Here is a 21,378-nt window from a genome sequence, read left to right as displayed (position 1 = left end):
TACCAAAAAGAGTGTGTGACATAATAATTTAGCTAATTTTCACATATTCTTAAAGAAACAATTTGGAAATAATCAGCAGTCTTAGAAACAAGAAGTCGTCAAGACTGAAGAATGAGATGAAGCACTTCTATCCAACTCACCCAGCATATTCTCTCCACCACATAGAAAACATACCAGATAAATGTCTGATTTGGCAAGCCAAGAAAAGTCTCAGTGAGTCACTCTTTCAACCCAAGGCAATTCATGGAGACCAAGAGAGAAGTCTATGAACACTGAGCATAGGCATTGGTCAGGAACATGTAAGCAGAAAGCTTTTGAAGAATGAGGAACCAAAAGGAAGCTAAGACAGAATCCCAGGGCATGTAGTAGCAGAGCAGAACCTAAGGGGATCACGGAATTAGCTTAGGATATAGGTCAGGTGCTCACAGATAAAAGGCAGAAAAAAATAACTGAAAGTAAGCCTGGGCCCTGAATGAGTACTAGGCAAGAAACAAGATCTTGAAACCTAAGTATATGCCTTTGAGGAGTAGAGACACAACTCAGTTCCAACCATCAGCCTCACAGCAAAATAACCAAGGTAGCAATGCCAAATCAGAAGGGAGTCAGTAATTCTCTCTCTGAACTTACAGAATCTCCCAATGAACTGACAGTAATTAAGTCCAGAAGAAGTCTACTAAAATTAACAATCCACAAGCCAACAGAACCTAAATTGAGTCATTAATGTGCAGAGCTCAGAGATTACTAAGGCAATGAACAGATCTCTTCCCAAATCACAACACTTTAGTAAAACTAAAAATGTGCAGGCCACATTGAACCATGAAAGCAGTAGAAGGATGTAAAAAGATTAACTCCATAACAGACATCAATCCAATAATTGTACAGAGCCCAGGACTAACTTAAAAATCCAAAGTGAAGAAGTAATAGAAGAATGAAAAAGCAAAATATGAATTAAACCATAAATAGCAACTGTGGTGACAGGAAATTTAAGATAAAAATAGAGAAGAGAATGATCTGAAAACATCTCCAAGTAAAGAAAGGCAGACTGAACACAAACTCAAAAAGAATTCTTTTTTAAATAATTTGAGTTTTTTTTAAAAAGAGCAAAAAAAAAAAAAAAAAAAAAGATTTTAAAAATCCAAATGAGAATAGTAATGGAAAAAATGTTAAATGTATAAAACAGAAGAAACAGTTGGTATTGGAGTAACTGGGTAATACTTTAACTTCTATTTCATTCGAACTGGTTAAAAGGAGGAAAGAATAAGTATATATATACATAGTTGATTCAGAACTATATCTTACCCAAAAGGAAAATAAGACAGTAAGGGGGCAAAAGGAGAACAAGGAGGAAAAAAATAAGGGCGCTATTAGACTGAAATAAGACAGACCTATAAAGAAGGAGAAGGAAGAAAGGACAAGGAAAATCATGAGAATAAGATGGATGGAAACAGAGTTAGCAATCACAATTGTAAGTCAACATGTATTTATTGAATTAAAATTATTTAATATTAAATTATTATCAATATATTAAATATTATTAAAACATTACACCCTCACTAAATAATTAATTAAATAATTATTTGTTATTAAATTATTTATTAAATAAATATTTGTTATTATTTATTAAATAAATTTTATTATTTATTAAATAATTAAATATTATTATTATTGAATAATTATTTATTAAATAAATATTTAAATATTACTACCATGTGCCAGGTATTGTGCTAAATGCTAAATTCCTATTCTCAAGAATCTTACAATATGAGGGAGACAAGAAGCAAACAAATATGTAAAACCAAGCTATATACAAAATAAAAAAGAAACTATTAAAAGGGAGAAGGCACTAAAATTAAGAGGGGTTAAGTAGGGAAGGCCATGTGCAGAAGCCAGATTTAGCTGGGACTTAAAAGGAAGCCAGGAAAGTCAATAGATAAAGGTAAAAAAGGACAGCATTCCTAGTATGGAGAATGCAAGAAAAATCAGGTCTAAAGGGAAAAAAAAAAATGGGAGGAAAAAACACAAACAAAAAACAACACCCAAAAAAGGTGAGAATACTATTTGTTTTGATCCACATTCAGTCTCCATACTTCTCTCTTTGGATGCCAATGGTACTTTCCATCTCAAGTGCATTGCAACTGCCTTGAATCATCTCATTATTGAAAAGAGCCAAGTCATTCAAACCAGTTCCAATTGTTCACTGATGAAGAGAACCATCTACACCCAGAGAAAGGACCGTGGCAACTAAGTGTGTACCACAACATAGCATTCTCACTCTTTCTGTTGTTTGCTTGCATTTTTTTTTTTATTTAAGCTTTTTATTCACAAAACATATGCATGGGTAATTTTTCAACACTGTTCCTTGCAAAACCTTCTGTTCCAAATTATCCCCTCCTTCCTTCCACCCCTTTCTCTAGATGGCAGGTAGTCCAATACATGTTAAATATGTTAAAATATATGTTAAATCCAATACATGTATACATATTTATACAGTTATCTTGTTGCACAAGAAAAATTGGATCAAGAAGGAAAAAAAAAGTTGAGGAAAAAAAAACAAAATGCCAAGAGAAAATGTCCAAAGTTGACAGGTGGAATTTATGTTTTGGAGAGTAAAGTTTCAGAAAACTGAAAATGTAGGTGCTTATAAGTGTAGGTGCTAAGTTATAAAGTCCTTTGAATGCCACCAAACAGAATTTTATATTTAATCCTGGGGGCAAGAGTACCTGGAAAACTTGCACTTTTTTTGTTTCATTTTCTCTTTCTCCTTTCAGTTTCTAGGATGGAATATCAGTTCTTTTCATAGTTTTATCACCAAATTATTTTCTTCCCTTTTCATTTCAGTAGTCATCATCTGTGTGGATGCTATTTAAAAGCAGGTTGAGAAGGAGAAAGGTTTTTATAGAAAGCATCTAAATGCTTTTTCCATATAGGTGGAAAAGTTATTGTCACCATTACATTTTAGAAACTGAGATGTTGTGATGTTGTGACTTGTTTTTATCACACCATTAACAAATATCACAGCTAGGGCTTTTTAAACTGGCATTCCATGAAACCACTTTGCCTCTTAGTAATAAGTGCCATGGTCTGAAAAGAAATATTGACCTGCTCGTTTAACTAGAGAACTTCATTTTATAGGTAAGCCACACCCTCTTTCTACCCCTATTTCCACTAACTTTTTGGGGATGAACACTGTCACAAAATTCATCAGTTTATATACAAAGTGTCAATATGATGTCACTAAAAATAAGTGTTTCCGCTCTACCTCCACACTTTATAGTCCCAGAGAGAAAATGACATTATTTTTGTGGATCAGAGCTAAGTGTTTTTTCCTAAGGGAATTTTAGTCTTGAAACTTCCCTTAGGACTTCCTCTTACCTTGCAACATAGTTGTGTTCCGAATGGCAGTGGTAAATGAAGTTTACTCCATTTATCGCTACAATTTGTAAGGTATACGGTTATACCATAAAGCTTTATTTTATTTTATTTTATTTTAGGAAGAGAGGGAGAGAAATTTGGCATACAAAGTTTTGCAAAGATGAATGTTGAAAATTATCTTTGCATGTATTTGGAAAAATAAAATATATAAAAAAAGTTTTAAAAAAAAAAAAGGATTCAGCTAGAAGATAACCTTCAATGAGCCTACTTCGAGAAAGAGAGAAATTAATTTTATGAACCTCAAAGCAGGAGAAGCTATTGAATGGCAGAGGTAGGGAGAAAACCTAGAAGTGACTAGTGGAAAACATGGAGTATTCCAACTCCCCAATCTTGACTAGTGAATTGAAGGGAGTAGCCAATGCTATAAAAGGTGGACAGGTGTCAGTAAGCTAAAATATAGGAGTGGGGAAAATGATTTAAGTTGAAGGGAGATCTGTTGCCTATGAAGCAGGCATTACAGAGAGCAGAGTGTAAAAAATGGATTATATTTAATTGGAACTTAAGAGTAGAACAACGTATGGGAAGGAATGGGAACAAGTAATCAGGCAGTAGGAAATGGGGTATGGATGAAAATCCAGAGGGATACAGAATGGCTAGGACATGTAGGATCTGATTAGGTGAGAGAATATTCATAAAAGTTCAAGTGCCACTCCTCTTCTTAGAACAGACTAAAGATCAGGTTGGATATGAGTAGAATACAAAGTAAAAGAAAGATGGTCACTTGGGAAGCTCCATTTCATTACTCTTCTTCTGGAGATTAGGGAAGAAATTGCAGAAGGAGATAGATGTGGACTGTAAAAGAAGTTAATCCCACTACCTACTTAACTTTCTCTCCTTCTATTCCCTCACAGTACAATGCAGCAGGAGATGAAATGTCTTTGCACCAAAGGTTCTTCACAACAAGATAAGTATGGCTTTAAGAAGGACAAGTTGCCTTCTGGGGACAAAAGTAGCAAGAGATGGAAACTTTTCTCATTTCTCACTTGAGACTGTAAATATGACTGGTGAATCCAGCCATAAGAATGGCAAAATGGATTAGAAATCAGGACTCAACAATATATTGTTTAAAAGAAACATAGTTGAAACAAAAGATTCACATGAAAGTTTTTTAAAAGGAACAGAAAAGAGTATTATCTATAGCATCAAAATTCTTATAGGAAAAGCTGCAGAAGAAAGTGGTAAAACTCTAATATTGGAAAAACCTCAAATAACTCATCTTAGGACTAAATAAATCTAACCAAAAAAGAAAAAAGTAAAGAACCTGAACAGATTTTTGGAAAAGTCAGGTATAACAAACGTCTGGAAAATAGTGAATAGAAACAGATAGGAATATGCCCATTTCTAAGCACCTTCACAAAAACTGATTATGCATTAAAAATCTCATAACAAATGCCAAAAGAAACAGAAATAATAAATGCATCACTTTCTGATCATAATGTAACAAAAATTATATTCAACAAAGAATATCTGAAATAAAGATTAAAAATTTATTAGAAAGAAAATAACAGGAACAAATCTGAGAAACCATCAATAATTTAATTAAAAATAACAATTCCAAAATCTGTGAAATGCAGCCAAAATAAATCCTCAGAACATCTTTGATTCTCTTCATTAGTGATATGTTCACCTTTTTCATTTTTATCCTAAGGATTTGGTTTTCTTCTTTTTTCTTTCTATATATTGAATATAATTTTCATTGCATTGTGATCTAAAAAAAATACCTTTAATATTGCTGTTGTTCTGCTGAACTATAAAATTATTATGCCCTAATGTATGGTCAATTTTTGTAAAAATACCACTTACTACTGAGATAAGGTCCTTTCTATTCCCATTTAATTCTCTACAAATATCTAACTTATTTGAGATTCTGTTCGCCTCCTTCATAATTATTTATTTTTCAGTTAGGTCTAATTCTAATCTAATTCTAAAATCTAATCTAAATTCTAATTCTAAAAGGTGAAGATTACTGACTCCCCACTATTATCATAATACTATTTATTTCCACCTGTAATTCATTTAATTTTTCCTTGAACAATTCAGATGCTATAGCATTTGGTACACATAAGTTTAGAATTGATATTAACATGTTCTAGCTGTGTGATCCTGGGCATGTCACTTAACCCCAATTGCCTCAGAAAAAAAAAAAAAGAAAGAAAGAAAAAGCATTGCTATTAACCTGTTTTATTTTCATTAGGTTTTTTTAAAAAATAAAATCAATTTCTATTTTTATCTATTAATTCAATGATTTTCACCAAAATCATTATATTAATAAATAAAACTTACATCAATTTTATTAATTTCACCTATAATTTTTAGGATTTCCAATGTGATATTTAATTGGGGATTTTTTCGTTTGATACCTAACCCAAAAAGAGTCAAAACAAAGACAATTATAGTCTAATTTCATTAATGAATATGAAGGCATAAATTCTAAATAAAATACTAGTCAGGAGACTACAACAAAATATTACGAAGGTTATACATTATGACCAAGTGGTAATTATATCAAGAATACAAGAATGATATAACATAGAACTATAAACATAACTAATAATATTCTATGATTTGTTCTTTAACCTACTCATTCCATTTAGTCATCAAGAAGTTTTTAATCTGTATTTTCACAGGAACAATAATTAAAGAGAATAACATTAAGACATTAAAGAGAATAACAATAAGACAATATATCAAAACCTGTATGATTCAGCAAAAACAATAGAAGAAAAAGTTTATCTCTAAATGCTTATATCAGTAAAATAAAGAGCAGATCAATGAACTAGGTGTGCAATTATCAGTAAAAAAAGCAACAAAAAGTCATATAATTATATAGTCGCAAAAAAAGGCTGTTCACAAAATATAATACTCATTTCTGTTGAAAACATAGGAATAAATGGATCTTTTTCTGAAAAATGGTAAGAAGCATTACCTAAAACCATTAACAAGCATTATTTTTAATGGGAATAAACTAGAAATTGTTCCAGTAAGCTCAGAAGTCAAACAAGGAAGCTCACTGTCACCAATATTATACAATATTGTATTAGAAAATGCTAGTAATAAAAATAGAAAAGAAAAATGAAGGAATCAGAATAGGCAACAAGGTAATAAAATTCTTTTTGTGGAAGATATAATGATATATTTGGAAAATCCCAAATATTCATCTAAAAAGTTAGTTGAAACAATAATTTTAGTGCCATCTATCTTTACTCTTTTCTTCTCACACTATCTGTCCTCTTAAGTCCCACAATTAGAGACCTCTGATAAAATGTTGGATGGTCTTTGATCTAAAAGAATGGCCAAATTACTATCCTTTTATTAATAACCTTCTGGCTTTATTTTAAAAATGATTAAATTACCCACCTCCAAAAAAAGAAAAGAAAAATAATAATTTTAGTAAAGTAGCAGTATATAAAATAAACCCATATAAATCATCACACTTTTATATATCATCAACAAAACCTCACAAGAAGAAATGGTAAGAGATACCCCATTTAAAATAACTCTAGACAGTACAAAATATCTGGGAGTATACTTGCCAAGACACCCCAAGAACTATATGAATATAATTATAAATACTTTTTATACAAATAAAATCAGATTTAATTGAGAGAGATACATTTAAGAAAGCAACTTAATTCCAATTGATTTTATGACAAACCACTATTGCAGAAGACCAATGAGGATTAATATTACCCAGTTCCTGACAGAAAAGTAATGAAAACAACATGTAGAATAATTCATGCATTTCTTCCCCCTCAAAAAAAAACTAATGTGAAAGGCAACTAAGTGGCACAGTATGTAGAGCCCAGATCCTAGAATCAGGAGACCTGAGTTTAAATCTAACCTCAGACACTTATTACCTATGTGATCCTAGGCAAGTCAATCCCAGATGTCTTCCTTGAAAAAAAAAAGGGGGGGCAGAGGAGGAGGAGAGGTGGCATTTTGAGAACTTGTTTTGCTTGGCCAAGCATGCTTACTGCAAAATGTTTGTTTTTCTTTTTTATTCTTTCAACAAGGGAGGATATGAGGCAAAAGAAACTAAATGTTTGTTAAGTGAAAAAGAATAAAATTAAGCACAATGAAATTTAAAAATAAAAAAGCAACTTGTTAGTTCAGAAAATCAATTCTTAAATGTTAAAAATGTTAAGCTATATGTTTCTTGCTGCCTGCACACCTGTCCATGATATAAGGAAATTTCTATACCTACAAATTATGTGGCCAGCCTCCTGAAACAAAAACTTCATCAAAAATAAGTTTTAAACTGCTAACTAAATCAATAGAATGTCTACCCAATAGACTCCTTTAAAAATCACTCTGCTAATAAACTGTACTTTGTCTTATGTAAAAAGTTACTGGATTTTGTTCTAAAAGAAAATTATTGAAATAAATAAACTCTCTTTAAAAAAAAAATGATTAATTAACATAAACAATTAGCAAGTACCACTAATTCCAGAAGAAACTCTAAAGCAATACTGAATGCCCATTGATACATGTACTGGAAGACTAAGTTTCAATGCAGAGAAGCTAATAACGATTAAACAAAACTAGTAAATTGGCTCACAGCATCAATTAAACAATAAAAGTAATGATTCATTCATGAATTCATAAATGAATTTTGATCAAACAAAAGCAGTAAGTGTTTGCCTTGCAGTAAAAAATCTGTGTTCAATTCTCAGCTTTACTGCTTACTAGATGTGCAACCTTATACAGATCACCTAATTCCTTTATGAGTAAACTAAGAATAAAACTAATTATATTATTTACTTCACAGAATTGTGTTGAAAGCCCTTTACAAACCATAAAATATTATATCAACATGAATGATTGACTATTACCAAAAGTGATGGACAATTTACTTACTCCGTATGCCCCAAGCAGAAAGATTCTATGTTGTGTGGTGCTGCAAACAAACTAACACGAATTTTCTCATCTCTGTCAGCTGTGAGAATATAACGGTCATCAGGACTCATAGCCTCCATGAAAAGAAAAAAAATTCATTTCACATAAATTCATTTTACAAAATTCTTACTTCTTACCAAGCAAAAGAGTAACAGTTTAAAATAGTAAGTTGGCTTTTCTTTCTAAAAAAGAGGTCACCCCAAAAATCTGTCCATCCATCTCCTGTAAATGTCTATACTCTTTCCCTAAATGATTCCATTTATCCTAGAGCCTTCCATTATCTTTCATATGTGGAAAACTCCCAAAACTATAACCAACAACTCAGAATTTTTTTTGGCAAGTGCCTGGCACTGTGTTCAGAACTGGAATTACAAAGACAAAATTAAATCAGTTCCTGCCCACAAAGAACAATCTTTATTCTCTTTTCTAATCCCACTACTGTAAAAGGGAGTGGAAAGAAACAAATAAAAACATCTATCAATCAAACAAAACAAATTCCCACACTGGTCATGTCAAAAAATATCCAGATCATATTCTCTTATCCCGAGTACTCCACAGAATTTTCTTTTGTGTCTCCTTTCATTCTCCTTCTATATACTACTTCACTTGATGATCAGTTGATGACAACTTCCATGGATTTAATTCTTGTCACTATACCGATGAATTTCAAATCCACCTATCCTACCACAAACTGTCTATCAACTTCCAATTTCACAACTGTCTTTCAGACATCTTAAACTGTATAATGAGCAGACATTTGAAACTAAGTATGTCCTTCAAATCCTCCCCTAAAGACTCTATTACTATAGAGGACACTACCAAGCTCCGAGTCCCTCAGGCTCGCAATCTAAGAGTTATTCTCAACCCCTCACTATCTTTCGCCTCCTATAACCAAGCTGTTGCCAAGGTCTACCCATTTCACCTCTGCAAATCTTCTTTCCTCTGACCCTACAACAGACACATTAGTATAGGTCCTCATTACTTCCCACCTAGACAAATGCAAAAGTATGCTGGTGAGTCAGCCTGCCCCAAGTCTTTCCCCACTCCAATCTATCCTCCATTCAGCCACCAAAGTGATTTTCCTAAAACAGACACAATTGTCACCATCCTACTAGACGCTAGTGGCTCCCTGTCACTTCCACGATCAAATACAAAATCTTTAATTTGGCCTTCAATACCTTTCAAAATATAGGTACTTTTCCAGTTTTGTTTTGTTTTGTTTTTTTACAGTTTATATGCTCCAGATTATACTTTATATACTTTTAAAAATAAAGAAATATAAATCAAAACAACTCTAAGATTTAATCTCACATTCTGCAAATAGTCAAAAATAACAGAAAAGTATAATACTCAATTTCAGAGGATTTATGGAATGATAAGCAATACTGATTATTCTTGGTGGAGCTATAAACTGAAATAATAATTTTGAAAAACAATTTTAAATTATACAAATTTTTTCATATAAAATTTATACTGATTTTTCTTGTGCAGCATGATGAATATGGAAATATGTTTAGAAGAACTGCATGTTTAACCTATATTAGATTGCTTATTGTCTAAGGGAGAGGGGAAGGAGGAAGAAGGGAGAAAAAAATTGGAATATAATGTTTTACAAAGATAAATGTTGAAAACTATGCACATATTTAGGGAAAAAACCTGTATTAAAAAAAGTTTTTAAAATAAATTACAAAGATCAAGTTACTAAAATGTCCACATTCTTTGAATCAAAGACTCTATTACTGGATTATACTCCAAGGAATCCACCAAGAAGAAAAAAGTCCCCATACTCTTCAAAATATTTATAGCTGCATTTTTGTGATAGCAAAAAAATTAAATAAAATAGATGCTCATTGAGGAATGGCCAGATAAATTATGATACATGAATATAATGAAATATTAATTGTGCTATAAAAACAATATATGAGATGATTACAAAGAATCAAGACTCACAGAAATTGATGAAGAATGAAGTAAAGACAAAAATAAAATGTACACAGTAACTACAACAATGTAAATAAAAGACCAAACCAAAAAATTTAAAAGGTGATATAACAAAATTATAAGAGATCAAGCATGATTAGAATGAAGAGATCTAAAGACAAACCCTTTTTGGAGGTTTGAATGTTTTTCACATTAGTATTACATGTTTTGCATGTTTTAGATCTGTTCAAAGCATTGATCAGTTTGTACTTATTTTTTCCGTTTAAAAAAAAAAAAATTTGGCTTTAGGAAACACTTTGTTATAGGGATAACTGAGAGAGAAAGAAAAGGAATACTGGAGTCAACTATGATGATATTAAAAACAAAAAATAATACTAGAAACATATTTTTTTAAAAAAGGAAACAATAAAGGGAAATGTACAATTAATAATCATAATTGTGAATATAACTGGAATAAACTCATTCATAAAATAAAGACAGATGATTGGGTTGATTAGAAATAAGAATCCATTAACATGTTGTTTGCAAGAAAAGCATGTGAACACAGATTCAAAAAGACAAAGTATGGGAGCAAAATTTATTTTGCTAGTTGAAGTCAAAAAGGAGGGGGAGAAAAATCAAGAAAAGATTTAATTAAGAGATAAAATGGGAAACTACAATTTGCTCAAAAGTAACCAAAGCAATGAATGCATATAAACAGTAAACATAATTACAATGAAACCACATCTAAATACTTAAAACAAAAGAGTTCAAGGGAGAAATACAAAGTAAAACTCCAAAAATAGGGAGCCTAAATTTACCTCAATTTTTGAATCCAGAGAAAACTAACAAGGAAAAAAAGAAAAAAAAAAGAAAAAGAAAGAAAGGAAATGAAGAATCAGAACAGAATTACAGAAAAATTTGATATGACAGGCCTCCAGAGATCATAAAATAGAAGTGGAAAAGATTACACATATTTCTCATATGTGCAAGGTACTCTTTTAGTAGTTACTGTGTATATTTAAAAAAAAAACAAAACCTAAATGAGCACATAAAAACCTCTATAACAAAAGTAGAGGATGAATGTTATGGAATATTATTGTTCTATAAGAAATGATAAGCAGGATGATTTCAGAGAGGCCTGGAGAGACTTACATGAACTGATGCTAAGTGAAATGAGCAAAACCAAGAGATAATGTACAAGGCAACAAGATTAAATGATGATCAATTCTAATGGACGTGGTTCTTTTCAACAACAGATGATTCAGACCAGTTCCAATGATCGTGTGATGAAAAGAGCTATCTACACCCAGAAAAAAGACTACAGGAACTGAGTGTGGTGCACAACATAGCATTTTCACTCTTTCTGTTGTTGTTTGCTTGGCATTTTATTTTCTTTCTCATTTCTTTTTCTTGTTTGGTTTTACTTTTCTTGTGCAACAAGATAACTGAATAACTATGTATGCATATATTGGATTTAACATATATTTCTACCATATTTAACATATATTAGACTACTTGCCATCCAAAAGAGGGAGTAGGGGAAAAGGGGGAAAAATTGGAACACAAGGTTTTGCAAGGGTTAATGTTGAAGAATTTTGAAAAATAAAAAGTTTTAATAAAGAAAAAAATTTAAAAGTTTAAAATAATTTAAAATTTTAAAATTAAAAAATGTAAAGGAACAGAAATATCAAAACAATCTAACAAGAACCTCTTCATCCTTTAAGATCACTTCAGTCCATGAAGTCACTCATCATCAATATCTTCTATTCCTGGGGTTCCTCCCAGAACTTTCATGTAAGGAAAACCTGAATATTCTCTCTGCCTCCTCCTTTTAGTTTCATTTTTGTGTTATCTTCCCTCATTGTATTATAAGTGCTTTGCAGGAAAGGACTGTTTTTCATATCTGTAATTCTCAGGTATTTGTATACTAAGCACTAAGCATACTAAGCATTCACACTGTATGCTAAAAAATTAGCCTCTTGATAATTTTTGCTGACTGATCTCTTTTAATATATTCAAAAAGTCACTATAGAAACAATTAAAATTAATTTAATCCTAAAAACAGATGAAACAAAGAATGAAACAAAATGAAATGAAAAATGAGTGAATCACAGAAACAACAAATTTCATTAAAAATGGTGAAAACAATGACACAACATGTCAAAATTTATGGAATTCAGCTAAAGAAGTTCTTAAAAGAAAACATACTGGGGCAGCTGGGTGGGACAGTGCATAGAGCACCAGCTCTGAAGTCAAGAGGACTTGAGTTCAAATCTGGTCTCAGACACTTAACACTCCCTGGCTATGTGACCCTGGGCAAGTCACTTAACCCCAATTGCCTTAGCAAAAAAAAAAAAGAAAAGAAAAGAAAACATACCAAATATTTTCATCAATAAAACAGAAAGAGCTGGTAAAGAAAATTCCATGCAACTAAAAAAAAGTAGAAAACTAACAAATTAAAAGCCTTCAATTCTACAGTGATACCTCGGCACTCATCTGCTTCAGTATCTGATGCATTTCAACAAGGAAAAAAAAAAATTTGATGGAGAAGCCATCATGCTCAGCAGGAAGATAAATGACAGGAGCCCAGGCAAAGACAGTGGCAGGAAGGACCTAGGACTCCAGGGAGCAGCCAAAGTCCTGGGCAGCAGGCAAGGGACCATAGCTTCTGCTTCTACTCCAGGCTCCCTTCCTTCAAGGAAACTTGTAGAGAATGGAGTAGGGTGAAAGTATAAAGATCAAGGCTCCTCTCAGAAAATGAGCTGGATCAAGAAGAGAGGAGTCAGGCTGGGCTGAGCTGGCTCATTTCTCTGTAACTGGATGTCCAACTTGCCCTTTTGGAGAATTGGGTGGGGAGGGATGGTTTGGCTGCTGAGTCATTTTTGTCACTTGTAATGTCTTCTAGAACCAATTAATGATGAGAGTACCAAGGCACCACTGTACATCAAAAAAAAAAAAAAAAAAAATGCTGAAGATCAAAAATAAGATTAAGACTGAAAGAAAAACCATGGAATTAACAAAATCTAGGAATTGGTATTTTAAAAAAAACCAATAAAATGAGGGGCAGCTAGGTGGCATAGTGGATAGAGCACCAACCCTGAAGTCAGGAGGACATGAGTTCAAATCTGGCCTTAGACACAACACTTCCTAGCTGTGTGACCCTGGGCAAGTCACTTAACCCCAATCGCCTCAGCAAAAAAAAAAAAAAAAAAAGAAATTCAAATTACTAGCATCAAAATGAAAAAAGGTGAAGAAACAAAAGAAGTTGTCAAAGTATTTCACCCAATTAAATGTCAATATATTGACAATCTCAAGGAAATGGAAGAGTTCTTACAAAAATATAAAATACCCAGATTAACAGAAATAGAAATTGAGGATTTAAGCAATCCAATCTCAGAAAAAAGAAATTGAACACGTCATAAAGAAACTCCCAAAAAAATAAAAACTTAGAACCAGATAGGTTTACAAACAAATTCTACCAAACATGTAAAGAACACAATTCCAATAACTAGATAAGCTTTGAAAAAACAGAGCAAGAAGTCCGTCCAAATTCCTTCTACAATATAAATACAGTTTTAATGTCTAAAACAGGAAGAAAAACAGCAAAAGAAAACTATATGATAATTTCCTTAATGAACACTGTTGCAAAAACTTTAAATAAAACACTGTCAGAGATTCCAATATTAAACACAAAGATTATGATTAGACTGGATTTACCAAGAAAGCAAGATTGGTTCAATATTAGGAAAACTATAAACATAAGTGACCATATCAATAACAAAAGCAACAAAAATCATATAATTATTCCAATAAATATAGAAAAAGCTTTTGACAAAATATAATTCACTACTGTTAAAAACACTAGAAAGCAAAAAAAAAAAAAAAGCTTTTTTAAAACTGATAAATAGTATCCATCTAAAACTAAGAATAAGCATTATATATTAAAAATGGGGATTAAACTAGATTAAACTAGAAGTTTTTCCAGTAAAATCAATAATAGAGCAAGGATATTCATTATAACCATTATTATTCAATACTGTACTAAAAATATGTACTAAAAATGTTAACAAATTGAAGGAATAGGCATATAGGCAAAGAGGAAATAAAATTATCACTTTTTTGCAGATGATATATGTTACCTAGAAAACCCTAGAGTCACCTGAAAACCTAGTGAAAACAATTAACAATCTGGACAAAGGTACAAAATATAAAATAATTCACACAAATCATCAGCATTTCTCTATATTACCAACAAAATTCAAGAGGAAGAGAAAGAAAAAAATTTGATTTAAAATAATTGCAGACAAAATAAAATACTTGGGAGTCTACTTGCCAGAATGCACACAGAAATTATATACACAAAATTACAAATTATTCTTCATATAAAGGGAGATATAAATAACTGGAAAAATATTAACTGCTCATAAGTAATGGGAAGGCTGCACTAATATAATAAAAATGACAATATTGCCTAACTTTATTCAGGATCACACCAATCACACTATCAAACTTCACAAAGCAAAAAAATAAATAAATAATCTTCACCTGGAGGAACAAAAGGTCTACAATATCAAGGAAATCATTGGTGAAAAAAGGGGAGGGGGGGAGGAGGGTAGAAAGCAAACCTACCAGCACCTTATCTCAAACTATACTACAAAGTTATAATCATAAAACCATTTGATAGTAAGAAATAAAGATTTTGGTCACTAGAACAAAGAAGGTCCACAAGATTATCACCTCCATTACACAGATGAGAAAACTGAGGTAAACCAAGGTTAAATGACTTACCCAGGGCCACACAGCTAGTACTGGTTTTGAACTCCAGCACCAATATTCTAGTCATCTGTTCCTAAATGTCCTATTATTGTCACGGACATGAATATCTTCCTAGTCAATTATGCCAAAAAGGCTATTAAATTGTGCATATCCTTTGATCCAGCAGTATCTCTACTATATCCCTGTATCCCAAAGAGATCATAAAAAAGGGAAAAGGACCCCCATGTGCAAAAATGTTTGTAGCAGCCCTTTTTGTAGTGGCTAAAAATTGAGTGGATGCCCATCAGTTAGAGAATGAATGAATAAGTTGTGATGTAAGAATGTAATGGAATATTATTATTCTATAAGAAATGATGAACAGGCTGATTTCAGAAAAGCCTGAAAATACTTACATGAGCTGATGCTGAATAAAGTAAGCAGAATCAGGAGAACATAGTACACAGTAAGAATAAGATTGTGTGATGATTAAACTATAATAGAAAATATAATATAATCTCTGCAATACAGAGATAGATCTAAGACAGTTCCAATAGACTTGGGATGGAAAATGCCACACGTATCCCAAGAGAGAATTAGGGAAAGTGAATGAGGGTCAAAGCACAATATTTTCATCTTTTTTTTTTTTTTTTGGGGGGGGAAGGTACTTTTTCTTTTTTTGGTTCTTCCATTTTGTTCTGGTTTTTCTTTCAAACATGAGTAATATGGAAATATATTTAAAACGATTGTACATGTAAAACCTATTTCAAATTGCTTACTGTCTTGAGGGAGGGAGTAAGAAGAGAGGAAAAAATTTGGAACACAAAATCTTACAAAAACAAAGGTTAAAAACATATATGTAATTAGGAAAATAAAATAACACTGAAATTTTAAAATATATATATTCCCAGTCAACCAGACTTACATTCTATGTGCCATCCTTGATTACTCACTGTTTTTAACTTTCTAAAGCCAACAGAAACCTATACAAGATCTTAGTTTAAAAAGGCTGAGATCTCCCACAACATCCAGAGCCATCTCTAGTAGTCCTGATCTATCTCTGGCCACTAAACCCAGACAGCTCAAAAGGAGAAAGGCAGGTGACCTTGCACAACCCTCCCTCACTTAAATCCAATCCCTCATGTCAGGGTCCTCTTCAAGAATGAAGGACAAACAACATACTTTAATCCTCTCCACATACTCTATAATCTAATGACATCAGTGTGACTGGTTTGTAGAAGCCAGCTTTCTTGCTATTCCCTACATAAGACTCCATTTAAAAATAGCTCACAGACTTCTCAATTCATTCTTCATTTTCTACACTCCTGGAAATGGATTACAATTACTCCACATCATGCAATCTTTTCATCAGGAATTGCATCATCTTGAGAAATGGCATCATCTTTGGTACTTAGACATCTTTAATATTAATACTCTCAGGTCCCTCTACTCTTCTGATTGAAGGACTGGAGGGCAGAGTAAAGAACACCTCTCAAAATTTCCATTTGAAGAGAGCTCACAGCTAAAATGACAGGAAAAGATAATGATAAATGTTGGAAGGGGTGTGGGAAAACTGGGACACTAATGCATTGTTGGTGGAGTTGGAACTGATCCAATCATTCTGGAGAGCAATTTGGAACTATGTCCAAAGGGCTACAAAACTGCACACCCTTTAACTCAACAATGCTGCTATTTTATCTATATCCCAAGAAAATAATAAAGGAGGGGAAAGGACCCAAAGTGCAAAAATGTAGCAGCTCTTTTTGTGATGGCAAAGAATTGGAAAAGGAGTAGATTCTCATCAACTGGGAAATGGCTGAATAAGTTATAGTATATTAAAGCTAATTTTAGAAAGGCCTAGAAAGATTTACATGAATTGATAATGAGCCAAACAAGCAGAGCCAGGAATACATTATACACAGCAAGAATGTGTGATGATCAACTATGAAATGCTTGGTTCTTCTCAGCAGTTCAGTGATCCAAGGCAATCTCAATAAATTTTGGTTAGAAAATGCCATCTGCATCCAGAAAGAAAACTACGGAGATTGAATATAAATCAATCATGCTATGCTCACTTTTTTTCCCTTTTTTTCTCTTGTGGTTTTTCCCTTTTGTTCAGATTTTTCTCTCCTACCATGATTCATAAAGTAATGTGTATTTAAAAAATTAATGAACATGTATAATCAGAAAAAAAAATTAAAATCAGAAAACAATTAAAATCATCAGCTCCTCTCCCTAGACATTATGCCCTGTGCTGCAACTTCTCCCTCACCTTTCTCCCAATTTTCAGCTTTCTTTTTGCTTTCTCTTATTAGACTGAAAGCTCTTTAAAAGTTCATTTGTATCCCTAGTATTTAACACAGCAACTGTAATATAGTTGAGTGCTAAATACATGTTTGTTTATTCATCCATTCATTCATTCATTACATCTTCCAATACTTCCACTGGTTGTTAGCCTGCCTCGACATGATTTCATTCCCTATCTCTACCTCCTGGCCTTCTTCAACTATGCTAAAATCTTACCTTTTACAAGAATAGTTTCCCTGTCTCCATTAATGATAGGTAATGCCTTAATGATAATCAGTGTCTTTCCTCTGAGAGATTAACTCAAGTTAAATGTGAGCTCTTTCTGGGCAGGAAAAATTTTTTTTACCTTTTTTTTTAATCTGTAGTACTTAACATGGTACCTGGCACATAAAAAGTGTTTAAATGCTTACTAATTGCTAGAAATTAGTGAAGTAGTGATGAGTTATGAACTAGAACTTGCAAACAGTGCTAGATAGATTATCTACTTAGTACCTTACTATCCTGGAACCTGCTATAAGTTTCGGAAGCACCTATGTCACTAAATCTCTCACAAAACCATATTTTAACCTTCCAGTATAATAAAATACCATCTAGATGGTGAGCACAACTGATAATGAGGCATCTGGCCTCTAATCAACTCGATTATTTACAACACAAATCCTGTTCCCATTTTAGGAATTAGTGCTGAGAAAATTTTACGCCAGAAAGTAGTACCACTTATCCTGTCCTGAAAAAAGAAAATAAACCTCCCCTAAGCACTAGCACTTTAATAGATGGGGACTATGTAGCTGAAGGTAAGTTTCCACAAATCATTACTATCTCATAAGAAAAATAATAAAATCAAAATCTCATGAACCAGATCTCTAAGATAGGGGCACTAAGGGCTGGTACTTATTTCTAGGCATTTACTATGGCACTCACTCAGCACTGGAGTACTGGATCCCAGTCAGTTAAACTAGTCTGTCTATCCCAGAAGCTAATGCTAGATTTGTAAGAACTATATACTCCACCTCAATTCTGCCATCAGAAAACCAAAAATACATGAACTAGGACCACACAGCCATTATGCACCCAGAAAGTAAGCTAGTAGGCTTTCTCACTTGGCTAGAAGTCAAGGACAAACTACATCTGCAAGCTATCTCTTAGGCATATCCCACTATCCATTTTAAGGTGAGGCAAAAATAGTCAAGTTAGTTAAAAGTTAAGCAAGGCTAATGAGGATCTAATGGACAGATATTTACCCAAAATATCACCCCACTAGAAACAGGGAATATGTATACTCCACATCAGGATGACCTAGGTTCAAGAATACAGTTGAATATTGTGAATACCAGCTAATAATAGCTAACCAGCTAATAATATGTAACCTTTATATATTATTTATTATGAGCAAGGCACTGTACAATTATTTTTCAGGGAGACAGATGCTATTTTTCCAGGATAATTCACTTATGAATTTAATATTCTAGCCAATTGAGACTATAAATCTCGACTGAATAAGTTATCACATATGAATGTAGTAAAATATTATTGTTCTATAAGAAATGATAAACAGGCTGATTTCAGAAAAGTCTGGAAAAAATGAGTGAATGATGAGTGAAGCAAGCAAAACCAAGAGAACATTGTACACAGTAACAAAATTACATGAAGATCAATTGTAATAGACTTGGTTCTTTTCAACAATGAGATGATTCAAGATAATTCTAACAGATTTGGGATTGAAAATGCTATCCATATCAGAGACAGAACTATGGAAACTAACTATGAATCAAAGCATATTTATTTTCACCTTTTTTTTCCCTACAGAGTTTTTTCCCTGTGGGTCTTTTTTTTTTAAACAACATAACAAATATGGAAATACATTTAAAAGAATTTCACAGGCATGGACCCACACTTAACACCATATACCAAGATAAGATCAAAATGGGTCCGTGACCTACGCATAAAGAACGAGATTATAAATAAATTAGAGGAACAAAGGATAGTTTATCTCTCAGACTTGTGGAGGAGAAAGAAATTTGTGACCAAAGATGAACTAGAGACCATTATTGATCACAAAATAGAAAATTTTGATTACATCAAATTAAAAAGCCTTTGTACAAATAAAACTAATGCAAACAAGATTAGAAGGGAAGCAACAAACTGGGAAAACATCTTCACAGTTAAAGGTTCTGATAAAGGCCTCATTTCCAAAATATATAGAGAACTGACTCAAATTTATAAGAAATCAAACCATTCTGCAATTGATAAATGGTCAAAGGATATGAACAGAAAATTTTCAGAGGATGAAATTGAAACTATTACCACTCACATGAAAGAGTGTTCCAAATCATTATTGATCAGAGAAATGCAAATTAAGACAACTATGAGATACTACTACACACCTGTCAGATTGGCTAAGATGACAGGAAAAAATAATGATGAATGTTGGAGGGGATGCGGGAAAACTGGGACACTAATGCATTGTTGGTGGAGTTGTGAACGAATTCAACCATTCTGGAGAGCAATCTGGAATTATGCCCAAAAAGTTATCAAATTGTGCATACCCTTTGATCCAGCAGTGTTTCTATTGGGCTTATATCCCAAAGAAATACTAAAGAAGGGAAAGGGATCTGTATGTGCCAAAATGTTTGTAGCAGCCCTGTTTGTAGTGGCTAGAAACTGGAAATTGAATGGATGCCCATCAATTGGAGAATGGCTGGGTAAATTGTGGTATATGAATGTTATGGAATATTATTGTTCTGTAAGAAATGACCAGCAGGATAAATACAGAAAGGACTGGCGAGACTTACATGAACTGATGCTAAGTGAAATGAGCAGAACCAGGAGATCATTATACACTTCGACAACGATATTGTATGAGGACATATTTTGATGGAAGTGGATTTCTTTGACAAAGAGACCTAACTGAGTTTCAATTGATAAATGACGGACAGAAGCAGCTACACCCAAAAAAAGAACACTGGGAAACGAATGTGAACTATCTGCAATTTTGTTTTTCTTCCCAGGTTATTTATACCTTCTTAATCCAATTCTCCTGTGCAACAAGAGAACTGTTCGGTTCTGCAAACATATATTGTATCTAGGATATACTGCAACATATCTAACATATATAGGACAGCTTGCCATCTAGGGGAGGGGGTGGAGGGAGGGAGGGGAAAAATCGGAACAGAAACGAGTGCAAGGGATAATGTAAAAAAAATTACTCTGGCATGGATTCTGTCAATGTAAAGTAATTATTAAATAAAAATTAAAAAAAAAAAAAAGAATTTCACATATTTAACCTATATCAGATTACTTGCTATCAAGAGGAGAAAAAGGTAGAAGGGAAAAAATTTAGAACACAAAGTCTTACAAAAATTAATGTTAAAAACTATTTTTACATGTATTTGAAAAATAAAATACTATTAAAAATAGGGTAAAAAATATAAACAAACAAACAATAAATAAATAAGACCTTGAATCTCAGAGAAAGTGCCAAAGGAAAGTGCCACTTAGGAACTTCATAAATTAATGAAATGAGAGTACCAATCCCTATCCCCATCTTTTATATAGATTAATTTTTTTCTTCTCTAAATCATACTATCTTCTATGATCACATTATAAGGCAGAAGCCCTGGTGAATACTGGTAGTATCTGAAAATATATGATGGCTAACTCCCTTTTCCTCTTCTCTTAATCTGTCATTTGGAGACACTGCTATTCTAGGCAAACTTTTCTTTGCCTAATACATTCTCATTCCCAAACAACTCACTTATTATCATTCTTCCTCTATTTCTATCCTATCCCTCCTTCTATAATAGTGAAATGAAATTACCCTTCTACTGACAAGCAATTTCACTTCATGTTTAGACTTCTTCCTTTCATATTCATTCTTTATGTATTAACAGAAACATCTGGAACCTCTCTACAGATGACTTTGCATCTGTGCTCCATACTCTATAACTGATTGCTACTTCTTTCACATTATCCAACACAAAAAGCTAAAACAAATTGACATCTTCAGTTTTCTCTGCCCTAAAACTATTTACTCTCATACACAGACCTGAATATAAACTTTGATGATCA

General features: G+C 32.6%; 1 protein-coding gene across 2 annotated transcripts in view; it reads right to left on the bottom strand.

The window, feature by feature from the left end:
• The window catches only part of WDR4 (WD repeat domain 4), a 56,151-nt gene that overhangs the window by 24,663 nt on the left and 10,110 nt on the right, over positions 1 to 21,378 (bottom strand). For both annotated transcript variants that reach the window (XM_051984808.1, XM_051984809.1), the window contains exon 5: positions 8,290 to 8,402. In XM_051984808.1, the coding sequence (XP_051840768.1) occupies positions 8,290 to 8,402 (113 nt within the window). The remainder of the gene's footprint in view (positions 1 to 8,289; positions 8,403 to 21,378) is intronic.

The sequence above is a fragment of the Antechinus flavipes genome, chromosome 3 (genome assembly GCF_016432865.1).
Source record: "Antechinus flavipes isolate AdamAnt ecotype Samford, QLD, Australia chromosome 3, AdamAnt_v2, whole genome shotgun sequence".
Lineage (NCBI taxonomy): Eukaryota > Metazoa > Chordata > Mammalia > Dasyuromorphia > Dasyuridae > Antechinus > Antechinus flavipes.
The sequence above is the reverse complement of the archived record's forward strand: the minus strand, read 5'-3'. Positions and strand labels throughout refer to the sequence as shown.